The 24,334-nt window shown below is 42.4% G+C and overlaps 2 protein-coding genes across 5 annotated transcripts in view; one reads left to right on the top strand and one right to left on the bottom strand.

Moving 5' to 3' along the window:
- SPTY2D1 (SPT2 chromatin protein domain containing 1) overlaps positions 1-9,759 on the top strand; it is a 21,887-nt gene extending 12,128 nt beyond the window's left edge. The window contains exons 3-6 of the mRNA XM_047877540.1: positions 305-1,885; positions 3,314-3,485; positions 5,268-5,345; positions 6,532-9,759. Coding sequence (XP_047733496.1) covers positions 305-1,885; positions 3,314-3,485; positions 5,268-5,345; positions 6,532-6,625 — 1,925 coding nt within the window. The 3' untranslated portion in view covers positions 6,626-9,759. The remainder of the gene's footprint in view (positions 1-304; positions 1,886-3,313; positions 3,486-5,267; positions 5,346-6,531) is intronic.
- MISFA (mitochondrial sheath formation associated) lies at positions 8,763-24,334 on the bottom strand. Of its 4 annotated transcripts, XR_007156215.1 has the most exons (6): positions 24,143-24,324; positions 14,609-14,827; positions 14,109-14,201; positions 12,291-12,328; positions 11,552-11,649; positions 8,763-8,832 (listed from the first exon to the last, which is right to left on the bottom strand). XR_007156215.1 is itself a non-coding variant. In XM_047877549.1 (5 exons), exons 2-3 carry the CDS (start codon positions 14,675-14,677, stop codon positions 14,109-14,111), a joined length of 162 nt encoding a protein of 53 aa, XP_047733505.1. In that variant the 5' UTR covers positions 14,678-14,827; positions 24,143-24,324; the 3' UTR covers positions 11,538-11,649; positions 12,291-12,328. The 4 variants fall into 4 exon arrangements, 2 of the variants coding, with proteins under 2 accessions (XP_047733505.1, XP_047733506.1); XR_007156216.1 differs by lacking the exon at positions 8,763-8,832 and having other exon boundaries at positions 11,538-11,649; positions 14,097-14,201; positions 24,143-24,334; XM_047877549.1 differs by lacking the exon at positions 8,763-8,832 and having other exon boundaries at positions 11,538-11,649.

Below are 24,334 nucleotides of genomic sequence, written 5' to 3'. Positions count from 1 at the left end.
TGAAGTGGTTCCTACTGTTTCCTTAACTTGGTATCTTTATTTGGTATGAATTATTTTCTATATTTAAAGCTAAAACCCCAGTCTCTCGCTTGCTTTGTCATATTGAAAACCCCATATGTAACCCACTCATTATGTAAAGATGACTCAACTGATACTTGTTCAAAGGACTTCCTCCTTTGATTCCTAGATGTCTTCAAACTGTAACTTGAATGTTGCCTGTGTTTTGGCCACCTACTGATTTCGGATGAACATACTTGAGACCTCCAGACCTTGAAATACTTTGTTCTTGTTTTCTCCATTTTAGCTTTAGAGGAGAAAAGGAGAAAAGAAGAACTAGTGAAAAAGCGAATTGAGCTAAAACATGATAAGAAGGCAAGAGCTATGGCCAAGAGGACAAAGGATAATTTCCATGGTTACAACGGGATTCCCGTTGAGGAAAAGTCAAAGAAGAGGCAGGTGATGGAAAGCCACACTAGCCAGGGAACAGAACAAGAGTATGGGATGGAAGAAGATGATGAATTCTTAGAGTACAATCAAGCAGAGTCAGAGCAGGAGTATGAGGAGGAGCAAGAACCTCCCAAAGTTGAAAGCAAACCAAAGGTCCCCCTTAAAAGTGCCCCGCCACTCATGAACTTCACTGATCTACTCAGGCTGGCCGAGAAAAAGCAGTATGAACCAGTGGAGATCAAGGTAGTGAAGAAAACAGAAGAGCGGCCTATGACTGCAGAAGAACTTAGGGAGCGAGAATTCCTTGAACGGAAACAGAGGAAAAAGAGAGCTGAGACAGATGCAAGACTACCTCCAGCCAAAAAGGCACCTTCTCAGAAAGAAAGTGTGGGCACAAAACTTGGCAAGCACCCTTCCTCCAGGGGTACACCCCTCCCTCATGCTGAGAAGAAATCCAGACCCAGTACAGCCAATGAAAAACACTTAAGTGTGTCTTCATCCAAATCCATGCCAGGAGAGAGGACCAAAGCAGGATCTGGCAATTGCTCCCAGCCCTTACTTCGAGAGGGCCATGACAGACCTGTTTTCAATGGGGCTGGAAAGCCCCACTCCAGCACCTATTCACCAAGTGTCCCAAAGACTTCTGCTAAAGGGCCTCAGAAATCTGCTACTGAGCACAAAGCCAAAAAATCTCCTCCCCATCCTAGCCATTCCAGGCCTGGGCCTGTGGTTACCCCACACAGTAAAGCCAAGGGTCCAGGTGTCGTCAGGCAGCCAGGCAGCAGCTCCAGCTCAGCTCCCGGGCGGCCCAGCACAGGGACTGCTCGGCCCACAGTTAGTTCTGGCCCCATGCCCAGGCGCCAGAATGGCAGCCCCAGCTCAGGACCTGAGCGATCAGTCAGTGGGACCAAGAGGCCAGCCAGTGACTTAAATCTCTCTGGACGGACACTCAGTGGTACAAGTGGCCCTGGGCATCCTGCAAATAGCTCAAGTGGACCTGGACGACCCACCACTGGCTCAGGTGATTCTAGGAAGTCTTTGGGCAGCTCTGGTGGCCCTGGGCGGCCTGTGAGCAGTCCGCATGACCTCCGACGACCAGTGAGTGGCTCTGGCCCCCCTGGGCAGCCAGTCAGTGGTCCTGGGCGGCCAGTCAGTGGCCCTGGGCGGCCAGTCAATGGCCCTGGGCGGCCAGTCAGTGGCCCTGGGCGGCCAGTCAGTGGCTCAGTTCCAGCCGGACGGACGGTCAGTAGTTCAGGCCCTGGAAGACCAGTGAGCAGCTTGGGACCTGGGCGAACAGTTAGTAGCTCCGGTCTCCCCCTAAAACCCAAGTGTACCGTTGTCTCAGAAACAATTTCTTCCAAGAATATAATTAGCCGATCCAGCAATGGACAGATGAATGGAATGAAGCCTTCCTTATCTGGCTACAGATCTGCCCAAGGTAAAACTGTCCTTCACCCTAAGGATATTGACTTGTTACTAGGAAATTGGAAAGAGTACTTTGTTTTACATAAACTGAGACCCTGTGAACCCTTCCATGTGCCCTTTAATGTACTCCTGTATTGATAGAATCCTGATGCTCTGTCTCTCTTTGTGCCTGAGAGTCCCTTTAGTGATCATAACTTGGAAAAGGCTTTAGAAAGAGAGTTATCTAGGACCCTCTGTGTTCACCCCTGTAACGTCTCCAAGTGCATGAAACTTGGCTATGTGATTTGTGAGACAGGATGAGTGAATATGCCTTATATGGTTCAATGAATTAATTCATCTTTACCTTTTCATGAGAACTAGAGAGACCTTTCTTCAAAAGTTGGAGTGTATTTGTAAGCTCGAAGCCTTTGGTGCATTATTTATTCATCAGATACTTTTTAAGTATCCACAATGTACCAGGAACTGCCCTTGTGTTTCTGCTCCTTGTAGTGGGCAGCCCATCAAGGCCCTAGCTACTGGTCCTTTATGAATCTACTTAGGTAAGATTCCATGCTTTAACTTCTTAGTTCAGCTAGAACATTGGTTCTCAACCAAGGATGATTTTGATGCCCAGTGAACATTTGGCAGTGTCTGGAGACATTTTTGACTGACACCACTGGGCCCAGGGGATGCTACTGGTATCTAGTAGATAGAGGCCAGGGATGCTGCTGTTATACTATAGGACACAGGAGAGTCTGCTCACAAAGAATGATCTGGCCCAAAATGTCAACAGTGCAGAAGTTGAGCCGAGCTAAGGAGACAAGCCATGCGTATTAAAAACAACTGTAGATCAATAAAAGGAGTGTCTGTAATCAAGGACTAGAAAGCAGTTGTTCCCAGATGCTGTTCTATTGATCATTGCCTGTCTTTTGCAAAGTTTTATTCAGTCTTTTGGCAAAATGACAAAATAATGATAATGTAGTGATTTTCTTTTAAAGTCAGACTTACTCATTTCAATAATTATCCATAATTCTGGGAATCTTTCATACTTTGTTGGAATTCTAAAAAAAAAAAGGAATGAAATTGTGATAATAGATGGTAGGTTGTTACTTTTGGTGTCTTTTTCATGGCAGAATTAAAAGTTAGAGATCCTGTAAGCTATTTGCAATTTTCTTTTTAATTTTATCAGTCTTTTAAATCCAGAAGGAAGGCAGCTGTTAGGCTACAAGATGTGACAGATGCTTCTGGTAAGCCCTGGGATAAATAGAAATTCTACTCCTTGTAGACAACATGAAGCAGCAGGGATGATTTCGTAATGAGCCCATGCTATGGGCCAATTTGCTGGCTCTGGTTTTTGAGGATACTGTCTTAATGAATTCTTAAAATCTCAGTTTATGTAAAACTTTGTTGGGACTATTTTCAGTTTTAATGCTCCTATAAATAATGACTTTTCTATTCTTAGGTACTCAAAGGCTTCCCTTCCCTAGTGGTTACAAAAGGCAACGAGAATATGAAGAGGAGGAAGATGATGATGAATATGACTCTGAAATGGAAGATTTTATTGAAGATGAAGGAGAACCTCAGGAAGAAATATCCAAGCACATTCGAGAAATCTTTGGCTATGACCGAAAAAAGTAAGGCTATAGGTGGTTTAGATAAATGATATACTTATTTTGAATGACTCGTGCTATGGGGGAAAAGCAAACATTAATAGCAGAGGCATTGAATAAAATTCTTAATTAGGGACCATTGGATGATTGTTTAAGATTTACTCTTTTGGCACCACCTAATGGTTAACTCAGAATTTTTTGTGTGGTTGCATGCCAAAAAATACCTTTTTAAACTGTTGCCCTTGTAAGATGTATATTTAATGAGAGTGAAGCAGCTTACTGGAATAGAACTAGATTGGCTTTGAACTCAGAAAGCCATCCACAGACCCATGTTGAAAGCTAGTCTGATCTGACATCACAGACCTGTGTTGAAAGCTGGTCTGATCTGACATCTGCTTTTCTTTGATGTAAAAAGCTTTACTGCTCAAAAGTGTGGTCCCTGGACAGCAGTCAGTATGGGACCAACATCACTGACATCACCTGACAACAGCGTTAAGAAATGCAGGCTCTCAGGCCCTACTTCAGAGCTACCAAATCTAAATCAGCTTTATACGGTTCCCAGGTAATTCAAATGCACATTAAAGTTTGAGAACACTAGTATAGATGAAAGATCAGGGTTTGAATAGAAGTTCTACCACTTCCTAGCTGGATAAACTTGAGTAAATTATTTTCAGAATGACATCTGGAAGGATTAAATGAGATAAAACAGAAGGGACATATGTTTTATATGTAAAACAGAAGGGATAGTGCATATCGGTTGACAGTTGCCCTCTCCTTTAAAGCCATGGATATGAGAAATTAGAAGGCAATCCTGAGACAAAGTGTTTAAAAAAAAATTTGGTAAAAAGAGTAGTAAAAAGAATTGGAATAAAAATCAGATTTAAAAATCTAATATTAATGGGGCACCTGGGTGGCTCAGTTGGTTAAGTGTCTGACTTTGGCTCAGGCCATGATCTCCCAGTCTGTGAGTTCAAGCTCCGCATCGGGCTCTGTGCTGACAGCTTAAAGCCTGGAGCCTCCTTCAGATTCTGTGTCTCCCTCTGTCTTTGCCCTTCCCCCACTCACTGTCTGTCTCAAAAATAAATAAACATTAAAAAAAAATTTTTTTTTTTTTTAACATTTATTTATTTTTGAGACAGGGAGAGATAGCATGAACAGGGGAGGGTCAGAGAGAGATGGAGACGCAGAATCTGAAGCAGGCTCCAGGCTCTGAGCTGTCAGCACAGAGCCCGACGCGGGGCTCGAACTCACGGACCGTGAGATCATGACCTGAGCCGAAGTCGGCCGCTCAACCGACTGAGCCACCCAGGCGCCCCATAAAAAAAAATTTTTTTTAATAAAAACCTAATATTAGTAATGTCATTGACTAGTTATATGTTCTTGGTCAAACCATTAATCTGCCTGCTTCAGTCTGTGTTCTAAAGTCCTTTCTCACAAAGCTCAAATGAGATTAATATGTACAAAATGATTTCCATATATGGTGTGCTTTCAGGATTTTAATATAAACTATTCTGTAACTAGAGGCGAGTGAGGTGAGTAAGCATTGTTGGATTGAGTACCTTCATTGACATTAGATTCAGGAATAATTGCCTTCAGGGAGTAGTGAGGGCTCATTTAATTTGCCTTGACTTCAGAAACCCACTGCTACCCGTCCTCTGCCTCTGTCACTCCTTGCCAAAGAAAGAAGAGTAATCCTGTGTTTTTTATTAGTTATAAAGATACTGATTTTTAAAACAGGAGGATGCAGTTCCTAAATATTTGGGAATTTGGGTGTTTTCCCTAACAACATTGATTTCCTCTTATCAGATACAAAGATGAAAGTGATTATGCCTTACGTTACATGGAGAGTAGTTGGAAAGAGCAGCAGAAGGAAGAAGCAAAGAGGTAAGCACAAAACTGAACACATTTGTGCAGAAATGTCCTAATCGTTCCTTTCTGTTTGCTGCTTCAGTTACACCATTGGGAGCAGAGGTTTGGGGCCCCTCGCTTCTGAATTCCCATCCTGGTTACTTGCTGTGGGACTTTAGACAAATTCCTTAGCCTTTCTAAGTCTGTCTTCTTGGGGCACCTGGGTGGCTGAGTCAGTTAAATATCCGACTCTTGATTTCAGCTCAGGTCATAGTCTCACGGTTCATGGGTTCAAGGCCTGCGTGAAGCTCTGTGCTGGCATTGTGGAGCCTGCCTGGGATTCTCTCTCTCCTCTTTCTCTGCCTCTCCCTCCCCTGCTCTCTCTCTCTCAAAAATAAACAAACTTAAAAAAAAATTTTTTTTCAATCTGTCTTCTCATGGGTAAAATGAGAATTTACTCTTTTTACCCATTGAGGTATCACATTAAGTATACAAGTTGCTTAGTGCGGTGCCTCACCTATATAGGCACACAGTCAGTGCTGGAGGCCTCCTCTGATCCCATTGTAACAAGTTCCTTGTTTTTCTTTCCCCATCTTTAATTCCCTTTCTACATCAAACACATCTCAGTCTTGCTGACCTGTACCACTGCTGGCCATAGGGACCGGATGAGGAATATGAAATTCTTTCTGTCTAATTCCTATTTGGCTACCTGATAATAAAATTCATGATAAGTTCTTAGGGTAGGGTAACAAGAGATTGCTTTGTTTATAGTGTTAACTTGGTAAGGTAATTCCCCTCAGTCTCAACCCAGAATATTAAACCTCTTCCCTCTTGCCTTCCCTTCATGTAACTACATAAAATACCCAACTAAAGTGATGCGAAGGGATAAGAATAGAATGTTATTTATTGAATAAATTTTCTTTTATTTCTAAAAGCCATTGTGATAAACAATTTATATTTTATTACTTTAATGGGAATGTTAATGTATTTTATGTTGAGGTTTTATGTGAGGTCTTTTTTCTGCTAGAAGTTGAATCAGTGGCCGAGGCTCCTAGTAAAAAATATTCCTGCTAGTTTGTTTTCAGTGGTAAAGCCTTGAGGCGTTTTTAATGCCTCAGCACATTCCATATGGGCTCCCAGTTGAAATTTCATTCTTAATTTTTAAAGAGGCTGGTAATGCCATGTATATTGACAAGTACTTTTCTTTTTTTGTGTGTGACAGTTTAAGACTAGGTATGCAGGAGGACTTAGAGGAAATGAGACGTGAAGAAGAAGAAATGAAGCGTCGAAAGGCCAAGAAGCTGAAGAAGCGTTAGCTGCTGCTTTTATTATTTTTGTGAAATTCTGGAGACACTCTGCTGCCAGGAGGTCCTGCCTTCAGAATGAAGAAGCCCCTTTATGATTTTAATTTCTACTTGGGTACTCAAGGAGAAGGAATGCATACTGTTATTTGCAGGCTGTCGTTGGAGCATAAAGTATTTTCAGATACTTTCCAGGGTTGAACCTAATGCAGATGATAGAATGCCCAGTGAGCGTGCTTATGCAGTTAACTGTTCACAGGTGCCCGCCTTGATCCTGATGAGCTATGCACTCTAACGGGGGCCGCTCACTGTCAGCCAATCTTACATTGTTCCTTTGCTATTTTGAAAAGGAAAAAAAAAAAAAAAAGGATTGCCTCTTCATGTTCTGCTGATGTGTGAGTAGAGCACTGCCCAGCTCCCAATCAAACTTTGTCTTTTAATGAGGAACCTGGCCCTTCCATGAATGTTGCCAGCAATAAAGTGACCTGTCCTAATGTATATGTTTGGATTGAGAACTTGAAAATGTAGAGTAGGCTCTATAATTATCGTATGGATGTCATCTCTGTGACTTTGAAGTAAAAAGTAGAATAAATTATATCGTATTTTACATTATTCATGGATTGGATGCCGAGCATTCTTATTCACTAATTTAGGTGGTAAGGCAATTAACGAATTTTTTTTTTCCAGTTAAAATACAAGTTATGCCATTTAGTTTAAAAATAATCTGTTTCCAGGTTTTCCTTTCAAATTTACTGTTACGTTGGCTTTAGCGTAAAATAGACAAGGTCACTGTGCTGATTGATTTTTATCTAAGAAAAGTCATTTTTATACTGAAGAAAAATGCTTATTTTATTCAAACATTAGATTTGGAAGAGTAATAGTTTAAAAAATAAGGAAGTGACATGTGAGACTCCCCTCCTCCCTCTCTATAAAGATATTTTGGAAAAAGGTGCCCCTGTACCTCTTGATGTTAACGACTGCATTTTATCTTAAATTCTTTAGCAATTAATGCCAAAAGCCAAAAACTAAATTCACGTGTATTGAGAGCACCACCTTCTCTTTTTGCCCATATTGCACTTTTATTTCGAACTATGCACTGTGAAGAGATTTTTTTCCCAGGTAGAAAAGGACGTTCCCTGCTGCTGGTGCTTTACCGGGCTGTGGAACTTTCTTCATTCTCACTTTTTTCCAAGTCCTGTTTTTACACTTGAGATCTCTTAAGCCTCAAACCCAGGCAATTCCAATCAGGCTGACCTAGGTTCTGGCTGGAGAGAAGCCAAGTCTCAAGGAAAAGTCAGCAACAGAAAATGAGATATGATGACGCTAGAGAGCTTTTGTCCTTAATTCTAAATATGGAGGGTTGGGGACAGTGGGACATAAGCTTGAAGAACAGTTCCAAAAGTTGTTTTGGTGTATTCCTTTTTATCCATAAAGCTTTCTTTATTCTCCAAGTTTGGGTGGTATACATTACTGTTGTTACCTCCCTTAATGGGACAACCATTTGACCTAGTCCCTTAAGACTCTGACTCATTTCGAATTGAGTTTCACATTTCGAAAGTGCAAGCATTTAACTTTGAAGCTGGATCCTCTGAAAGAGGTCTTCATCACCAGGAGTAACACTCTAATGATCTACATAGAATTGTCACACTGGCAGAAAATCCTGTTGACTGCCTCTCGCCCATCTCAAAATATCTTCCGTGAAATTGATTTAAGGGTAGTGTGGTGTTCCACGTAACAAAACAGGTTTGGAACATTATTTCCTTTGCTGTCACTTTTGTGCTTCCTCCCGCCCCACCCCTACAAAAGTTGTTTTCTGGGCTATATTTTTTCAGTATTTAGACTCTTTGAAAATCTATTACAATCAAGTGCTTATCATAGCTGAAAGATTTCTGGTGGCTTAATGTTTACTAGCACTTTACTCGACGTGCAGTTATTTGTACAGAAAGGCACCACTGTGCTAGATAAAAGTTCTAGAACTTCATAGGAAGAGTCAGGTCGTGTCCTTAGGCATCTACCACTTTTGAGTGCATTTCTTCTACAGATGTTGATTATATTATTCCTCGGCATCAACATTATAAAAGGGCACTTCTGTAGCTCATTTAAAAAGAAAGTCCTGAGAAAGTCTTTTAAATTCATCTTGGCCTTGTTTCCAAATCCTGTCTTCCGTTTTGTTCTGCAATTCCTGACGGCTCTTACAAAAAGCTCACAAACCTTTGAAGAAACTGGAATAAGCTGTTATTTTATAAAGGTTTACAAATTAAGTGCTTGGTTTTTAATGTATCCTCTACTGTTTTGATTTTCAGATTTTATTAATTCAATATCTGAAGATGTGCCTTTTATTGGGTAATGTTAATTCACGAATGTAGTAATGTTATTTCACGATTGTAATGTTACATGATCATGGGTGTGGCATTCTCTAACAGATGATGTGAAAAGAAAGTAGTTTTCATAAAACTCATATGGCTCTGATTGCACAGTCCCACTTGCTTTTGATATTGCTATGTCAAAGCAAGGGGCACTCTTCTTTTAAGGCTACTTTCAAAAACTTGTCTTTGTATTTTCTCTAAACTATAAATGCAATTACGTCCATTTGGAGGCCAGGGTACCACATGTCACAGACAGCCTTACATGTGTGCCATGAGAAGGTTCAAAGACTGTTAACAAAAAAGAAAGTCTATGGGAACTCGAAATACCATTTTTTTAATGTTACCCCAAGATTTTCTCCAAGAAATTACTGTTTTGTATTTTGTAACTTAAAAGCAGCTATTAGTACATTTCTGAGATATAGCAGGAGACCAAAACATGTTTGGAAAGAGAATAAATATATGAAGAGAAACTGGTTGGTTTATTTTCAATGTGCTGAATATATTAGACTACTATTTATTTTGTGAGTGGATGTGATAAAATAAATATTCAGGTGTTTAGTGTATGATTAAGAGTGGGATATAGATTTCTTTGAAGTTATTAAATCCATCATGTCTTTTACATAATGGACAAATCAAGTTAAAAAAAAAAAAAAACATTTACATAGTTTAGCTTGTTTTCTGGTGCTGTTGACCTGCAAGAGAATCTACTTTTGCATATACAGGTGAAAGTTTTGCAATTTATGTATAAAAGAAATTGTAGGCATTAAAAATATTTTATTGATATTTTCACTGGTTTGCATTTATTTACCAAAACTCAGATATTCCTTCTTTCATCACCCTGAACATTTTTCCAGCTAGAAACCTCAGTAGACTGACTCATCAGACTTGAGATGGGGTGTGCTTCCTTACACACACACACACACACACACACACACACACACACTCACAGACACATACACACACACACCTGTTCATTCCCTCTGACGCATTGACCTCTGCTCAACCCCCACAACTGACCCATCTCCCCGCACCCCACCAGCTTAAGAGAGCTACTCTGAAGGCCCGAGAACTGTTTGGAGGTATATTCAGGGAACCAGAGGGAAGAAGAACTGGGTGTATAGTTCCTCTTGTCAAGAAAATGAGCACAGGTTCTGATCCCCTGTAATAAAAGAGCTTGAAACAACTGACAAGATGAGTCCTTTGGGATATTCAGGAGGCAAGTTGGTATAGCCATGGAGCCAGAAAATGTAGGCACTTAGCTCAATGGAATGTGTTGAGTCTAGGTCATATAAGAAGCCTTATAAGAGATAGTATCCTGGATTCAGGATTCCAGTGTTGCTAATGGATTTTGAATTCATTTTTCTTTCCATAAAAAAAAAAAAAGGCAATTCATTCAGTGCAAAGGGCCACTTAAAAATAGTTTAGCAAATGTGTGCTAAATAGTCCTCAACAAAATGTTATCTACATAACCAAAAAGATCTACTTTGGTGGTAAGGATGCACTTCTGAATGATGGAACTATCAGTCATCCTCAAGCAGCCACAGAATGGGAAAAATTCCATACAGTTTATTTTAGAAGTACTTGTTCTTGTTGGGTTCTTCCCCCTCCCCACCCCCCCAACCCCATTAAGGTCAGAAAATTCCAAACCACCCCTAGAGAGGGCTTATGAGGAATATCCTAGGGCTGAAACACCTAGATTAATTGCATGGGTCTTATACTTAAGTTTCCATACTTGGTCTCAAACTCAAACTGCATCATATTGAGGACTGAGCACTTAGCTTTTGTTTCTATGTATGCATGCTGCCCCGTATTAGCAGTGGTTACTGCTAAAAGAATCATCAGGCACCTTCTTGGCTATTCAAATGAAGGGGGCACTTGAGCCAAGAGATAGCCAAGATCTTCGATATTCCAGTCTCTTGTTTGGCTCTTTTCCTTGGCACATAAAAGCATGCCAAGGAAAAGGCCTGGATCTTGATCTTGACTCCAACCCAGAGCTGTGCAGCTGGTAAGATACTTGAGTCTCTCAACTTCATTTGTAACATTTTGTTCAATGAGGCTAGTACCCAGCTCAGAAGCTTATAAGAATTAAAGTAATGTTTAATTTAGTATCTAGCACCTCATATTAAAATGACATCCCTTCCCCCACACAGTGTAAGCCTTCGGTTCTTGATAACAGCTGTGAAAAGGCCACAGAAGGTTGTTGGTAACAGCTGAGAAAAGGCCACACAGGAGTATCCCCAAAAGATAGGCTTAAAGTTGCTGCAATCTCTAGCCTTTTCTGAACGTTTTTTTGACCCTGGACCCTGGATGCAGGAGGAAGACTACACCCGGGAACTAGGTCAAAGGAGCTTTAGAGAATTTCTATCCCTAAGGATTCAGAATAGGGGACAAACTGAACTAGGTATTTTAGTCTTAATGTCAGTCTTAGAGACTGAAACAGAGGCACCCAATCACGTTCGTCTAACCCAACTACCCTCCCCCATCTCCCTGTTTTGAGCTAACAGAATATCAGCTCTTCATCTTAAAAAGTACGGTAACTTTTTACATAAAATGTGACAAAATAATGTGCAATTACTTTATGCGAAACCAACAACAGGAGCTCTACAGCAGGCCAGGTGAGCTTCAGAGCTGCATGACTTCACCAGGATCATCTTTGCTTATTTCCACCGGGGTCTGGGGGGACAAAAGAATGTCAGGTGGGCCTTCTCTAGTGTCTGCCAGAGTGTGCGGCTGAGGTAATTGCCTTCTTTGCCAAAGACAGGCAGACGTGGTTCTGTCCAATTCTGTCTCTTAATGTCTCTGACCTCAACTGCCAGAGGGGCTTAGCCATGTGGGAGGGGACAAGAGGCAGAGAAAGGACACATATCCAAGGTCTAATAGGACGAGAGAAGATTTCTAGCACCAGAACCATTTTATAGACCACCCTTTACTTGATGAAGGAGAGTTAAGGGTGGGTTGCTGGTCTGGGCTGATTTAAGAAATGGGACTGAAGACCCCAGCACTGAAAATGGCCCCTGAGCACAAGACTAGGTCACCCATGTCAGACAGCATTGCCTGAGTCTTTGCCTCTCTACCTCCAGGTTATATAAAACTGAAAAATGTAAGAGTAAAGACTCTTAGGAAAATATGTATAAAAGAAAGACGTGAAAGAGGGAACTCTCAGCGAGCAACAATAGAGGCAGGTAAGCTACCACCACTTTCTTAATCAAGAAAAGACGATTTGTTTCTAAAGTTGGATTTTGATGCTCAGCTCATGGATCTGGGGGAATAAATTTCAAAGGAGGAACAGAGAACAAAGTTGAAAGCACACTTACCCCTCCTGGGGGATACTTATATCCTTTCCACATGGTTCCTGCAATGAGAAGCAACCATAAAACAACAATCATTGTGGGGCTTCTTGCTCACTGGTGGGATGTGCTGGGGAAAACAGGTGGTTCTGAAAGGTGTGGCGCTCTATTCCTTGAGTCCTGGGAGCTGGGCTGTCTTCATTCCAGACCGGATGGCGGATCGCCCAGCATGATAGCTCCTGGCTGAGGGGCTTCGTGGTCTAGTGTGAACTGAAATGGCTGGCCATGGCCATTTTAGGGGGCAGAGCTCAGACACCAATTGTGACATCAGCTCCTGTGACCTTGGAGGGACCCGTCAGAGTGAGTAACTATGGGACAACTGGCCAGGATGCCTGGTGTGTTGGGGCCAAAGAACCCTTAAAAGAAGGGCCCTGTTCTCTGGTGACTCTACACGGTCAGGATCTAGCTGGCATCAGAACTTTATTGACTCATCACCTGTCAAAATATTAACTGTTGCTTTCATGCAATCAGATGCAAAAAGCAGTGCCATGCAAACAAAACAAAACAGAAAATACCCTGGATTAATTGGGAGGATTGGCTAGGTATGCTATGAGCAATTACTTTATAGACTATCGTTAGGCTATTCGCAAAAAACCAAACAAATGAACATCTCACATTTCGCGAAATGTCACAATTAAACCCTCATCGTGTAGGGTTCCCTTCCCTGGAAAGGGAAGAGAGGGCATTAGGCTGTCCTTCTCATTTCAAAGCTGGAGAACCTGAGGCACAGAACATTTCCAGTGGCTTGGTCAGGATCAGGGTGGCAGTGCCTCAGCTAAGCAAGTGCCCAGGGCCTCCATCTACGTCCCCACCCCAACAATGATCTGACCGAGCTGGGTCAACACTTGCATGGGAATTCTGGGGCCGATGGAAACAAACAAACAAACAAACAAACCCTCATGCCCTGCTCTCAGTGTACCTGGGGTTAGGACTTGATACCACTGCTTTCCAGAGTAGCTTCCCAGAAAATCTGCTCCTGTTATCAGTTCATTACTAAGACTCTCAGAGTAAAGTTTCTTTAACGGTGGGAACACCTTTGAAAAACCAGATCTGAGTGAAAGGGAGTGGGAGGGAAGAAAGCCAGGAGACGGTTGTGAAAAGGATACTGCTATTCCTGTCTCCTAAAGGCAGGCTGGTCTAGTGGAACGAGTGCAAGAGGCTGTTAAGTCGAACTATGCTCGCATCCCAGCTTCTCAAAGGAATTGATTTGTATGGCCTTGGGTAAATAGTTGAGGTTACTGTCACCACTAAATCTTTGTGGACCCGTTCATTATTTTGCTTAGTTGTTAAGCTGGCATTTAGTAAATGCTTTGCATCAAATGCTTTACATGAATTCCCAGATGCAAGCCGCACAAAAACAGTAAGATACACAGATATCTCCGTTATACAGATGAAGAAACTGAGGTTTAGAGAGATTAAACTTTCCCAAGGTCACGTAGCTAGTGAGTTGCAAAGTTAGAACTTGAACCTGTCTTGGGATCTGCCAAAAGGGGCGCTAAAAACGCTGGTCCAACTTACTACAGAGTTTGTGAGAGAATAAGTTAATAGACAGGAATAGTCTTTGGAAAGAATACCAGTAAGATGTGCTTAACAAATCTTTGAGCCTTGGCCTGCTGTCCAAAGCAGTGCTCACTGAATTCTCTTTCCCCACCACGTATCTCAACCCACTTCCCTTTCTACAGTTTATTGTTTCCCAGGGGAATATAAACTTCCTACTGAGATTTCAAGGGGTTGCCATGTTCTCTGGAAAGAGAGGAATTGAGTCCAGCAGACCTGACCACTCACTCATAGTTGTGGTTCTTCATCCAAAGTCAGGCTCCTCAGTCGTGTCTTGCTCTCCTGAACAGGCCACTTCTCTTTCCACTTCAGGGTTGGAGGCTGAGTCAGAAAGAAATTTAAAGGCAGAAGCGGTTCTACTTGTTGGCCTAGCAGGTAATTGCCTCTGTCTGTGACTGTGACTGTTGAAGGTCCCACCAATGCCCACCTTCCCTTTCTAGCCGGCGACCATTGATCTACTTTGCCTGAAATCCACTTTCTCCAGCAGACCCCTTATAAATTTAAAATAAGTAATGTTCTGTACCCAAGGGGTGGGTGGAATTTAAAGATAATCCCAGTGAGTTGAGAAGTAGCCTGGGAAGCCAACTTTGTTCCCACTGCACCCTGACATCTAATTAGTGATGAGGCCTCAACTGTCTTTCCCATTTGGTCAGAAACCCTGGCTGGGAGGTGGAGTCAGAGCCAGGACTGACTACTACCAGGGATTCACAGGCAGGGTCATTACTTACCGTGAACTCTGGAAATGTGCCCATGTAACATGCAAGTCCAACAAAAAGCATCCAGCCAAGCACAATCATGATAACAAGTAAAACAATGTCTAAGACACAATTGCACAGTGAAAGACTATTCACCAAGATCTTGGCAGGGGAGTGCGCTCATGAAACCCTCAGTTGGTAGAGTTCTTGCATGGCAGTTCCAGTCCTTGGCTCCAAAGGATCCGCAACGCCCTAATGGAGAAGATGAAGTCTAGTAGGGCATTGTGACATCATTGGTCACATGGCCCAGACTCATAACATGTCAGAGATATTGCCCCCAGACCAGTGGTTGAGAAGCGAACTAAACTTTTTGTATGTATTCCCTCACAGCAACAACAGGAAGTAGGTATTATTACCAAGTCCATTTTACTAATCAGAAGACTGAAGTGTAGAGAGCCTAAGTGACTGGCACTAGGTCACACAGCCGATGCTCCATGTGAAAGCCAGGACTCAGGGCCCAGCTATCTGTTAGGAAGCTGGGCTCCTTAGACTACAGACAGGGATTCGGCAGGGTGTGTTCCTAGGTCTATGACAGCTGTGAAGGGAATAAACTGAATTCTAGGGAAGTGAGACATCTCTTCTTTCTGTCCCTGCAAAGCCCTCATCATCTCAAGGGCTCTGTCACCAGCATTTTATACCATTCTTCAGTACCTTTGGTCAATAACTCTCTGCTGGTTCTCTTCTCTTGGCCTTCAAGAAGCCACAAGTATCCTTGTCCTTCCCTCACAAAAACCTGCAACCGATGCTGTGGTTCCTTCCTAACCTGTTTTTTTAATTTCCCTTTATGACCAAACTTTTTAAACAATGGCCCACACTCAGAGCCTTTCTTCCCAATCTCCAACTTTCCTCCATATATCACATTATGACTTCTGGCCCCCTCACCACTACTTAGATGCTCTCAGCAGTTACAAAAGATCTTTTTGTCCCAGTCTAATGACCTCACCTTCATCCCTTTGACCTCCCTGTACTGTCACAATGGACCCTTCCCTCCACCAGAATTCTTCCTACAGACACACCTCTCTATTTATTATTTTGATATCCTCTTTACTCTCAATACTTTTTTAAAATATGAAAATAACAGGTGCTCATTGTAAAACATGGAACCACCCAAAAGACATATAAGAACAATTTAACAACCTCCCCATTTTTCCCCCTCAATTCCCAACCCCATCATGTAACCAAGCCTGGCGTGTACCCTTCTGGCAAAGAATCTTCCATCAGCTTGCAAACATCAGTACACACGTAGAGGGATATAGAGGGGTTTTGTTCAGCGTTGCTTTATCAAAGGTGATCAAACTACCTATGCTACCACGCAACTTGCTTTTCTCCTGTTCACAATAATACATCACGGACAGGCTCTTGAGTCAATGGATAAAAACAAAAAAAAATCTTGGGGCGCCTGGGTGGCGCAGTCGGTTAAGCGTCCGACTTCAGCCAGGTCACGATCTCGCGGTCCGGGAGTTCGAGCCCCGCGTCGGGCTCTGGGCTGATGGCTCGGAGCCTGGAGCCTGTTTCCGATTCTGTGTCTCCTTCTCTCTCTGCCCCTCCCCTGTTCATGCTCTGTCTCTCTCTGTCCCAAAAATAAATAAACGTTGAAAAAAAAAAACAAAAAAAATCTAAACACACCCTTTTTTTTAAAAATAATAAGCTTTATTGAGGTATAAATCACATATGATAACATGCATTCCTTTCTAGTGTGTAGTTGATGAGTTTTGAAAAATGTGTCAATCTTGTAACTACCACCAGAATCAAGAGAGAAAAAACGTCAATCATCTCCACAAGTTCCCTGTACCCCTTTGCAATCAGTCTCCTTCCCATGACCTCCCTGCCCCCTGGAAACCATTGATCTGCTTTTGCATTTTCCAGAACTTCATGTAAAGAGAATTATAAGCTCATTCACTGGCTTCTTTCACTGAACATAATGCTCTGGAGCTTCATCCATGTTGTACAATAGTTTGTCCTGTTTTACTGAATGAATGTATGTTCCATTACCTGGACATAGCAATTCATCAATTTACCTGTCAAAGAATATTTGGGTTGCTTCCAGTTTGGGGTTATTATGCATAGAGATGTTATAAATACTTGCGAAGTTTTTTCTGGGCGAACATAAGCGTCCCTAGGGTAAATACTCAGGAGGGGTATTTGAATCACATGGTAAGTGCCTGTTAAAAAGCCTTTATCACCAGTTGTCAGCAATTTCACTTTGATGTGACTATGTAATTTTCCGCAAGTTTCTTCTATCTGGGGTTCGATGAGCTTCTTGGAACTGTGGGTTTAATGGTCTTCATCAAATTGGAAAAATATTCGGCTAACACTTCTTCAAATACTCTTTCTGCCTCCCTTTCTCCATGACCTCCCGTACACGTCTAGGAGACCAGTAACCAGGACAAACATGTCCCACGGCTTGCTGCTACTCTGTTCATTTTTGAGTCTTTGTTTCTCCTTGTGTTTCATTTTGGATAGTTTCCATTGCTGGCTTTTTCAAGTTCACTCGTTTTTCCCCTATAGTGTCTTAATCTTCTGTGAATCCCATATGATGCATTGTTCACCTGAGGCTGTAATTTTCATCTCCTCAAGTTCAATGTGTGTCTTTTTAAAAGTTCTTTCGTTGGGGCACCCAGGTGCCTCAGTCGGTTGAGCATCCAGCTTCGGCTCAGGTCATGATCTTGCGGTTCGTGGGTTTGAGCCCCACGCTGGGCTCTGTGTTGACAGCTCAGCCTGGAGCCTGCTTCAGATTCTGTGTGTGTGTGTCCCTCTCTCTGCCTCTCTCCCTCTCGTGCTCTGCCTCTGTCTCTCAAAAATAAACAAATGTTAAAAAAATTTTTTTAATAAAATAAAAGTTCTTCTATTTTTCTCCACATCATGCTCATGTTTCCCTTTGCATCCTTGAGCATTTTTATAAGATTGATAATAAACATTTTAGGGACTCCATCTGCAAATCTATCATCTCTGGCATTTCTGGGGTTGTTTCGATGGTTGGTTTTTCTCCTTTCGTTATGGATGACACTTTCCTGCTTCTTTGAATGCCTGGCAACTTTTGGTTGCATGTTCAACATGGTGAATTTTACAGGCTATGTGCTGGACTTCGTTATATTCCTTTCAGTAGTGTGGGACTTTCTTCTGGGATGCTTGGGATCAGTTTAATTCTTCTGGGGCTTGTTTTAAGCTTCGTTATGGTGGACAAAAGGCAGCTTTTGCTCTGGGGGTAATTATCCCCACTAATGAGCTACCGCCCCTCTAATGCCCACTGAGCGTTCTCTGATGCTGTGGAATTTTCCACAACTCCTAGCACCTTTGGGAGCTCCCAGAAGTGCTTGGCCTGCTGTTTCTGGGCCGTTCTTATCCTGCCTCATGGAGTTTGAGCCCATCTATGCACCAACTCAGCCAAAGACTCACAAGGACCCCTACGGAGATCTCCAGAGTTCTCTCCCTGTGGAACTCCTTCTCAGGACTCCATCCTGCAAATTCCTGGCACTCTGGCCTCCTGTGTACCCTGCTGTCTTTCTTTACAACTGAGCAAGACTAGTCTCGGTTTAGGTGACCCCACCATGCTGCAGTCTGAAAACTGCTTCCGGGCAGTAGGCGGGGGCAATTTTAAGGCCCATCTCCTTTATTTCTTGTCTTTCAAAGTTCACATGCTGCTGCTTCTTATGCAAGATCTGAAGACAATTGTTTCATAGGTTTTGTGCAGTTTTCTACTTGTTTGTGGAGAGAAGGCAACTCCCGTAGCAGTTGGTCCTTTCTAGGCTGAGGCAGAAATCTAACTTATCCTTTTTTAATTCTTACCTAATACTCCACACTTATTTCCTCTTTCTCCTAACGATGAATAGATCGGTCAAGAGACAGAAACTACACAGCAATTTCCACAGAGAAAGCTTAATAGAGAGAATTATTAACTAAGGAAAAGGTAGAAAGCTCCCCATAATACAGAAATAGTGTATCTAAGGAGCAGCCACCACGTCTAGGGCTGAGGCAAAGCACCCAAGAAAGAAACAAACTTGGAAGAGTCCCTCACCTCCAGGGCGGAGATCCAAAACTTGTTGAATATGTGGTGGCCAGGACTAACTGGGTGGTAGAGACATCCAGTCAACTGCAGGCCAGACCTAACAATTAGAGAACGACCCTAGATGCTGGTGGAATTTGCCGGGAGTCTCCAGAGGGGGTTCTGGGAGGTTTGCGGATCCCTGCTGAGAATCTAGCCTCTGGGTCTGCCAGGAGAATACACCAGGAAGCCACCCTGTAGGGTGCTGGTGGTGGACCTCAATGGCAAACTGTTTTAGTGGCAGGGGTACCACTGAAACTCAACGGAAAACAGCCCACAGAGAGGCCACTGAAACTCAACAGGGGTGAGCACCACTGGGTACCCCCCATGTGCCACTGGCAGCCACACCGCACAAGAACAAAAGCACGCTGGAACCAGGAAGAGAAGTTTCTTCCTCCTACAGTATCTCCCCAAGGCCCTCTATTGATAAAACTTAGCATCATGCCCACGAGCAAGGAACAAATATTTACAAGGTCCAGCTCCACTAGAGAAGAGCAAGCAGTGAATGGTGAACTTGGAGCTGAAGGGTGATAAATTCATAACTGACACAATGTACATCTAGGTTTTCTCCCATTGTTTACCACCGTAAACAATGCTGTGATTGCCAAACAAAACTCCTTTGACAATTTCTTTTGAGCACTGCGGGTTTTTTTTACCTGTTAACCAGTAAGGCAGCAAGAAGATAACAAAAAGGGTGTTCCAGGTCAGATAGGGTATGAAAACAGAGAGGATATATAAAATCCTTACAAGAAAGGAACTAGTTTAGGAAAGAAATATGACAACTTCTTTTCTTAAGGTCAGGAAAACAGGGCCATAAAAGATGGAGGATGTCTGTGGAAGGATCGCCCAAGATGCAACATTACGCTGTAGGTCAAAGAACAACAAAAACCCCATGCATCTAAGTAAAGGATACCGGCTTTTGATGCACCTGTTTTACAAATTTTTCATGAGGTCCAAGTTGCCTATTTTTTTCTTTTGTTGCCTCTGCCTTTGGTGTCAATAGCCAAGAAATCACTGCCAAATCCCAAGTCATTAAGTTTTTTTCCCTATGTTTTCTTCTAAGAGTTTCGTTGTTTTAGGTGTTACACTTAGGTCTTTGATCCATTTTGAGTTCATTTTTGTATACGGTGTGAGATAAGGGTCCAATTCATTCTTTTTTTTTTTTTTTTAAGGTTTCTTTACTTTGAGAGAAAGAGAGAGAATCCCAAGCAAGTTCCATGCGCAGCACAGAGCCTGATGCAGGGCTCAATCTCATGACTGTGAGATCATGACCTGAGCCGAAATCGAGACTTGGACACTTAACTGACTGAGTCCCTCAGGTGCCCCAAATAAGGGTCCAATTCATTCTTGTACATGGTTATCCAGTTTTCCCAGCACCATTTGTTGAAAAGACTGTCCTTTCCCCCATTGAATGGTCTTGGCACTCTTGTCAAAAATCATTTGACCACATAGGCAAGGATTTTTTTTTCTAGGCTGTTTATTCTATTCCATTAGTGAGGTACTTAGAGAAGTCAAAATCACAGAGACAGAAAATAGAATGGTCTTTCCAGGGGCTGAGGGGAGGGAAGAATACGAAGATATTATTTAGTGGATATGGAGTTTCAGTTCTAGAAGATAAAAAGTATTATGCACATGTACAGGAGTCATGGCCGGGCAACATTATGAATGTATTTAATACCATTGAACTGTATACTTTAAAATGGTTAAGATAGTAAATCAACCATTATGTGTATGTATCACAATTTTAAAAAGGGGGGAAACTGAAGTAAATGATAAGGATACATGTGTCTGGTATTTGGAATACCAGTTCATCCCTGAATAGTATGTCTGATAGGACTAATAACTATGAAAGCAAAGGATTATAAATAGAGATCTGAAGCAGAGCACCAAGAAAAAAAAATCTAATTTTAAACAAGCCATTCTTGTGATTTTTCTCAAGCTGCAAACAAAGATGCAGAATATACACTTTTCCCATTTCTTAGTTTGGGGGTCTTTTTTACCCTTTTAATATAATTAACATTTTTGTACGCTCATCTTGTGTACTTTTTTTCCTCTAAGACAAATTTCCAAACGTCAAGTTATAGAGTCAAAGGTAGGTCACATTGCTTTGCCCAAAGTTTGTGGCAAATTATGCTCCCACCAACTACATTTTCTTAAACTAGTGTCCAGGGATGGGCTTCAGTGCATCCATGAACATTCCTGAAATTGAGCACAAAATGGATTGCTTATGTTGGCATTCACATTTTTCTGGGACAAGCCTGTATCTTTCAACAGATTTTTTTTTTAAGGCTGCAACTCAAATAAGGCTGAGAACTAGTTCACTATAACATCTTCTCCCTATGGCTGTGGTCACCCTATACTTTCATTCATTCAGCAGACTTACCAAATATTAGAAGACTGAAGGTATGCATACGTTCAGGCATACCAGGCACTGGGAATACAGAGATAAGTGAGATTTGACAGCTATCTGCCAGGATCTTACAGTCTTTGGGGATAGGAAGCCGGGAGGAGACAGAATTAGTTGGGTATGATAAAATATCCCAGGCAGGCATTAAGGCACAAAGCAAGGAAGATACAATGTGCTTGGGGAAAAGTTGAGTTTCAGCCTGGTTAGGTCACAGGACCTAACAGTGACAATTTCTGGGTGTGAGGGGGGGGGGGGTCCTATCAGAAGTCAGCCAATGTTTGCACTACCCAATCTTCCTCTTATGACTGAGTACCAATAGGTACAGCATTCTAGCTCGCTAGAGATTACTAATCACAAAATTTCATCACAATTTCACACACAGAGAAGCGGCAAAATGCACAGATTAGGGACATGATCTCTGACACCACCTTCTGCAATAATTTAACCTGAGTCTTGGTTTCCCTGACTGTAAAATGGAGCCAATTATACCATATACCCTCTCTTTTAAGGGGCATTCTTTTTCACATTTTAGCTCTTTTCAAATAGGTATAAGTGTTAAAATGGGTATTTATATTTAATTTTGTAATCTTTTCTCTCCTAAAACATTGTCAATACATCTCTTACTCAACAGGATCTCAGAAACAGGGAAATAGGTAACACAACACTAAACCTCAGTTTCCTCACTGGTAGAAATGAGATGATTCTATCTAGGTCATAGAGCTTTGTGAAGATTGACTTTGATAAAGCACATAAAACTCTTAGCGATGTACCTTCCACACAGGAAATGATGGCTTCACACACACACACACACACACACACACACACACACACACACACACTGGCATAAAGTGCTCACAGTGTCTATAAGTCATTCATAGTGACTAAACCAGAAGAGAATTAGCTGTTTGGATGGAAGGTGTCTTCCATAAAAGGTTCCTTTATAAAAAGAAGAACGTTGCTCAAACCTCACTTCTAATCCTTGATTAATGGATTTCTGACAAGATCTGTTAGATCCGAGAGGCCCTGGGAGTCCTATTGTTTCCGAGGTTTGTTAGATCTGCCTGAACTGCTCTTACAGGCCTCTTATCTTTCCATCTTCTTACCTTTTTCTCACCTCCTATGGTCTCCTGGCTTCCTCTCTTGCCCCACATACAGTCTCTTCACAATGCAGCAGTCAGACCTATTCTTTTAAAACTTAGATCACATCACTTCTCTGTTCAAAATCCTCCTTTTTCTCTCAGGGTAAGAGCCTTCCTTTTTCTCTCAGGGTAAGAGCCTAAGAAAGAAAAAAACTAACCCCTGACATCTGGGAACTGGTCTGACTCATCTAGGAAAGCTCTCAGTGTTACTAGAAGCTGACCTGGCACTCACAGCTACGTTGTTATTCTCCTGATGGATGAAACAACCTCACAGAACACAAACATCAGAGAGGGTCACTCAGACCATGATAAAATGAGACAAAATAAGACCACTTCATAATTCTAAGCAGAGACAAATCAAGGTCATTGTGCGGCCCATGTAATACCAAACATCCTCTTCTGTCTGCTAGTGAGTAACTGCTACTTCTTTACCAATTACTGCTTTAGCCTTGCTCCAATTTGCCCATCTTATATTTACGGAGATATCCAATCACAGAATTGTCTCTGCTTTGATAGCACCCAATCCAAAGTGAAGGGTCACTTCATTAAACCCTCTCCCAAGTCACCCGAAGCCTCAATCCTACGATAGGTCCCTCTAACACAGCCTTACTGAACAGTCCCGATGGTTTTCCATAGCGTCTGCGCCCTCACTGCAAGGAATAATCAGCCCAACCTGTTTAAGTGTGGGTGTGTTCGATGGGCTCTGGCTGGAGGGCAGTGACAAGACAGAGTCACAAATGTCTACAAAGGCACCAAAGTGGTTCTCAGACTTCACCATGCATTAGAATCACCCAGGTTTGTCAAAAATAATTGCTTGAATCCCCCTTCCCCCTAGAGTTTCTGATTCTCTAAGTCTGGGGATGGGGTCTTAGAATCTTTCTAGCAAGTTCCAGGTGATGCTGAGGCTGAGTCTGGGGGCCACACCGTAAGAATCACTTCCCTAAACCATCTATGGCTTCCCCTTATTTCTCTGACTTAGCCTACTACCGTTTCCTCACCTCTTACTTCATTCTACTCCAGCCACACTGGCCCCTTTGCTGTTTTGAACTGAAGCCTGTCTTAGGACCTTGCTTTGAACTGAATGCCCTCTAATATAGAACACCTACTCTCTCACCTCTCAAGGAGACTACTCTGATCTCCTTACCCTGCCTTTCCCCACAACACTTGATTACCTTCCAGCATACAATCTAATTTACTTATTATATGTAGTTTTGCTCTCCTCCTAATAAAAGAATGACAGCCTTAGGACAGGTGATATTTTTGTCTATTTTATTCACTGCTGTATCCTAGGACCCAGAAAAATATCTAGCAAGTTGTCAATGCTGAGCAAAAGTTTGGTGAATGAATAAATACACTGCCCAGCCTCTACTTTATTCTCCTAATTGAGTCACAGCATTCCAGCCTTTGGCTCTTCCTGTAAATACAGTCACCCTCCTGCTTACACACCCTTCTGACAGTTTCAGTACCTATCTTCTAAGACTTTTTAAGCTCAGTGGTTCAAGACAGGGATAATGCAGGAAAGTAATTCACAAACCAAGGACACCAGACAAAGCCAACAAATTGCATCTCTTCGCCCTCTCTCTGTATACACCCCCTCTCTTGTTCTCAAACTCTTTCTGACCTAGCTTTTTCCTCTCTCTCTCCCACCAACAGTTAATGGCGCCCCACCTTAAAAAAAAAAAAAAAGGCAACTCCTCCCCGCATGCTGCACCAACCTTCACATCTTCCAGTTTTTCGACAAGGCTCCTCCTGACTCCATTTTCCCTTTCTAGCTCCCCGAAATTTTCCTTTTGAAGTTCCGTTACCTCCTCCTTCCTAAATCTAACTACAATTTTTGGTCTTGATCTTTCTCAATACTCTGCTGAATTTAACACACCCGTCTAGAAACTCTCCTCCAAAACAGCGCGAGTTGCTTCTACCTCCTTTACTGCTTCTCCTCGGGTCTTTCCTATTCCTCTCCTTACAGATGTCCCCAAGTTTCCTTCCAGCAAGCTGGGTTGTGACCCCTTGGGCGCTAACGCCTTTCCGACGGCGCTCAGGGTCCACGCTGGGGCGCTGGTTCGACTCCCGGGCGGAGCGGCCGCTGAGCCTGGGCGTTGGACGCGGACGGA

This window comes from Prionailurus viverrinus, chromosome D1 (assembly GCF_022837055.1).
Source record: "Prionailurus viverrinus isolate Anna chromosome D1, UM_Priviv_1.0, whole genome shotgun sequence".
Lineage (NCBI taxonomy): Eukaryota > Metazoa > Chordata > Mammalia > Carnivora > Felidae > Prionailurus > Prionailurus viverrinus.
The sequence above is the reverse complement of the archived record's forward strand: the minus strand, read 5'-3'. Positions and strand labels throughout refer to the sequence as shown.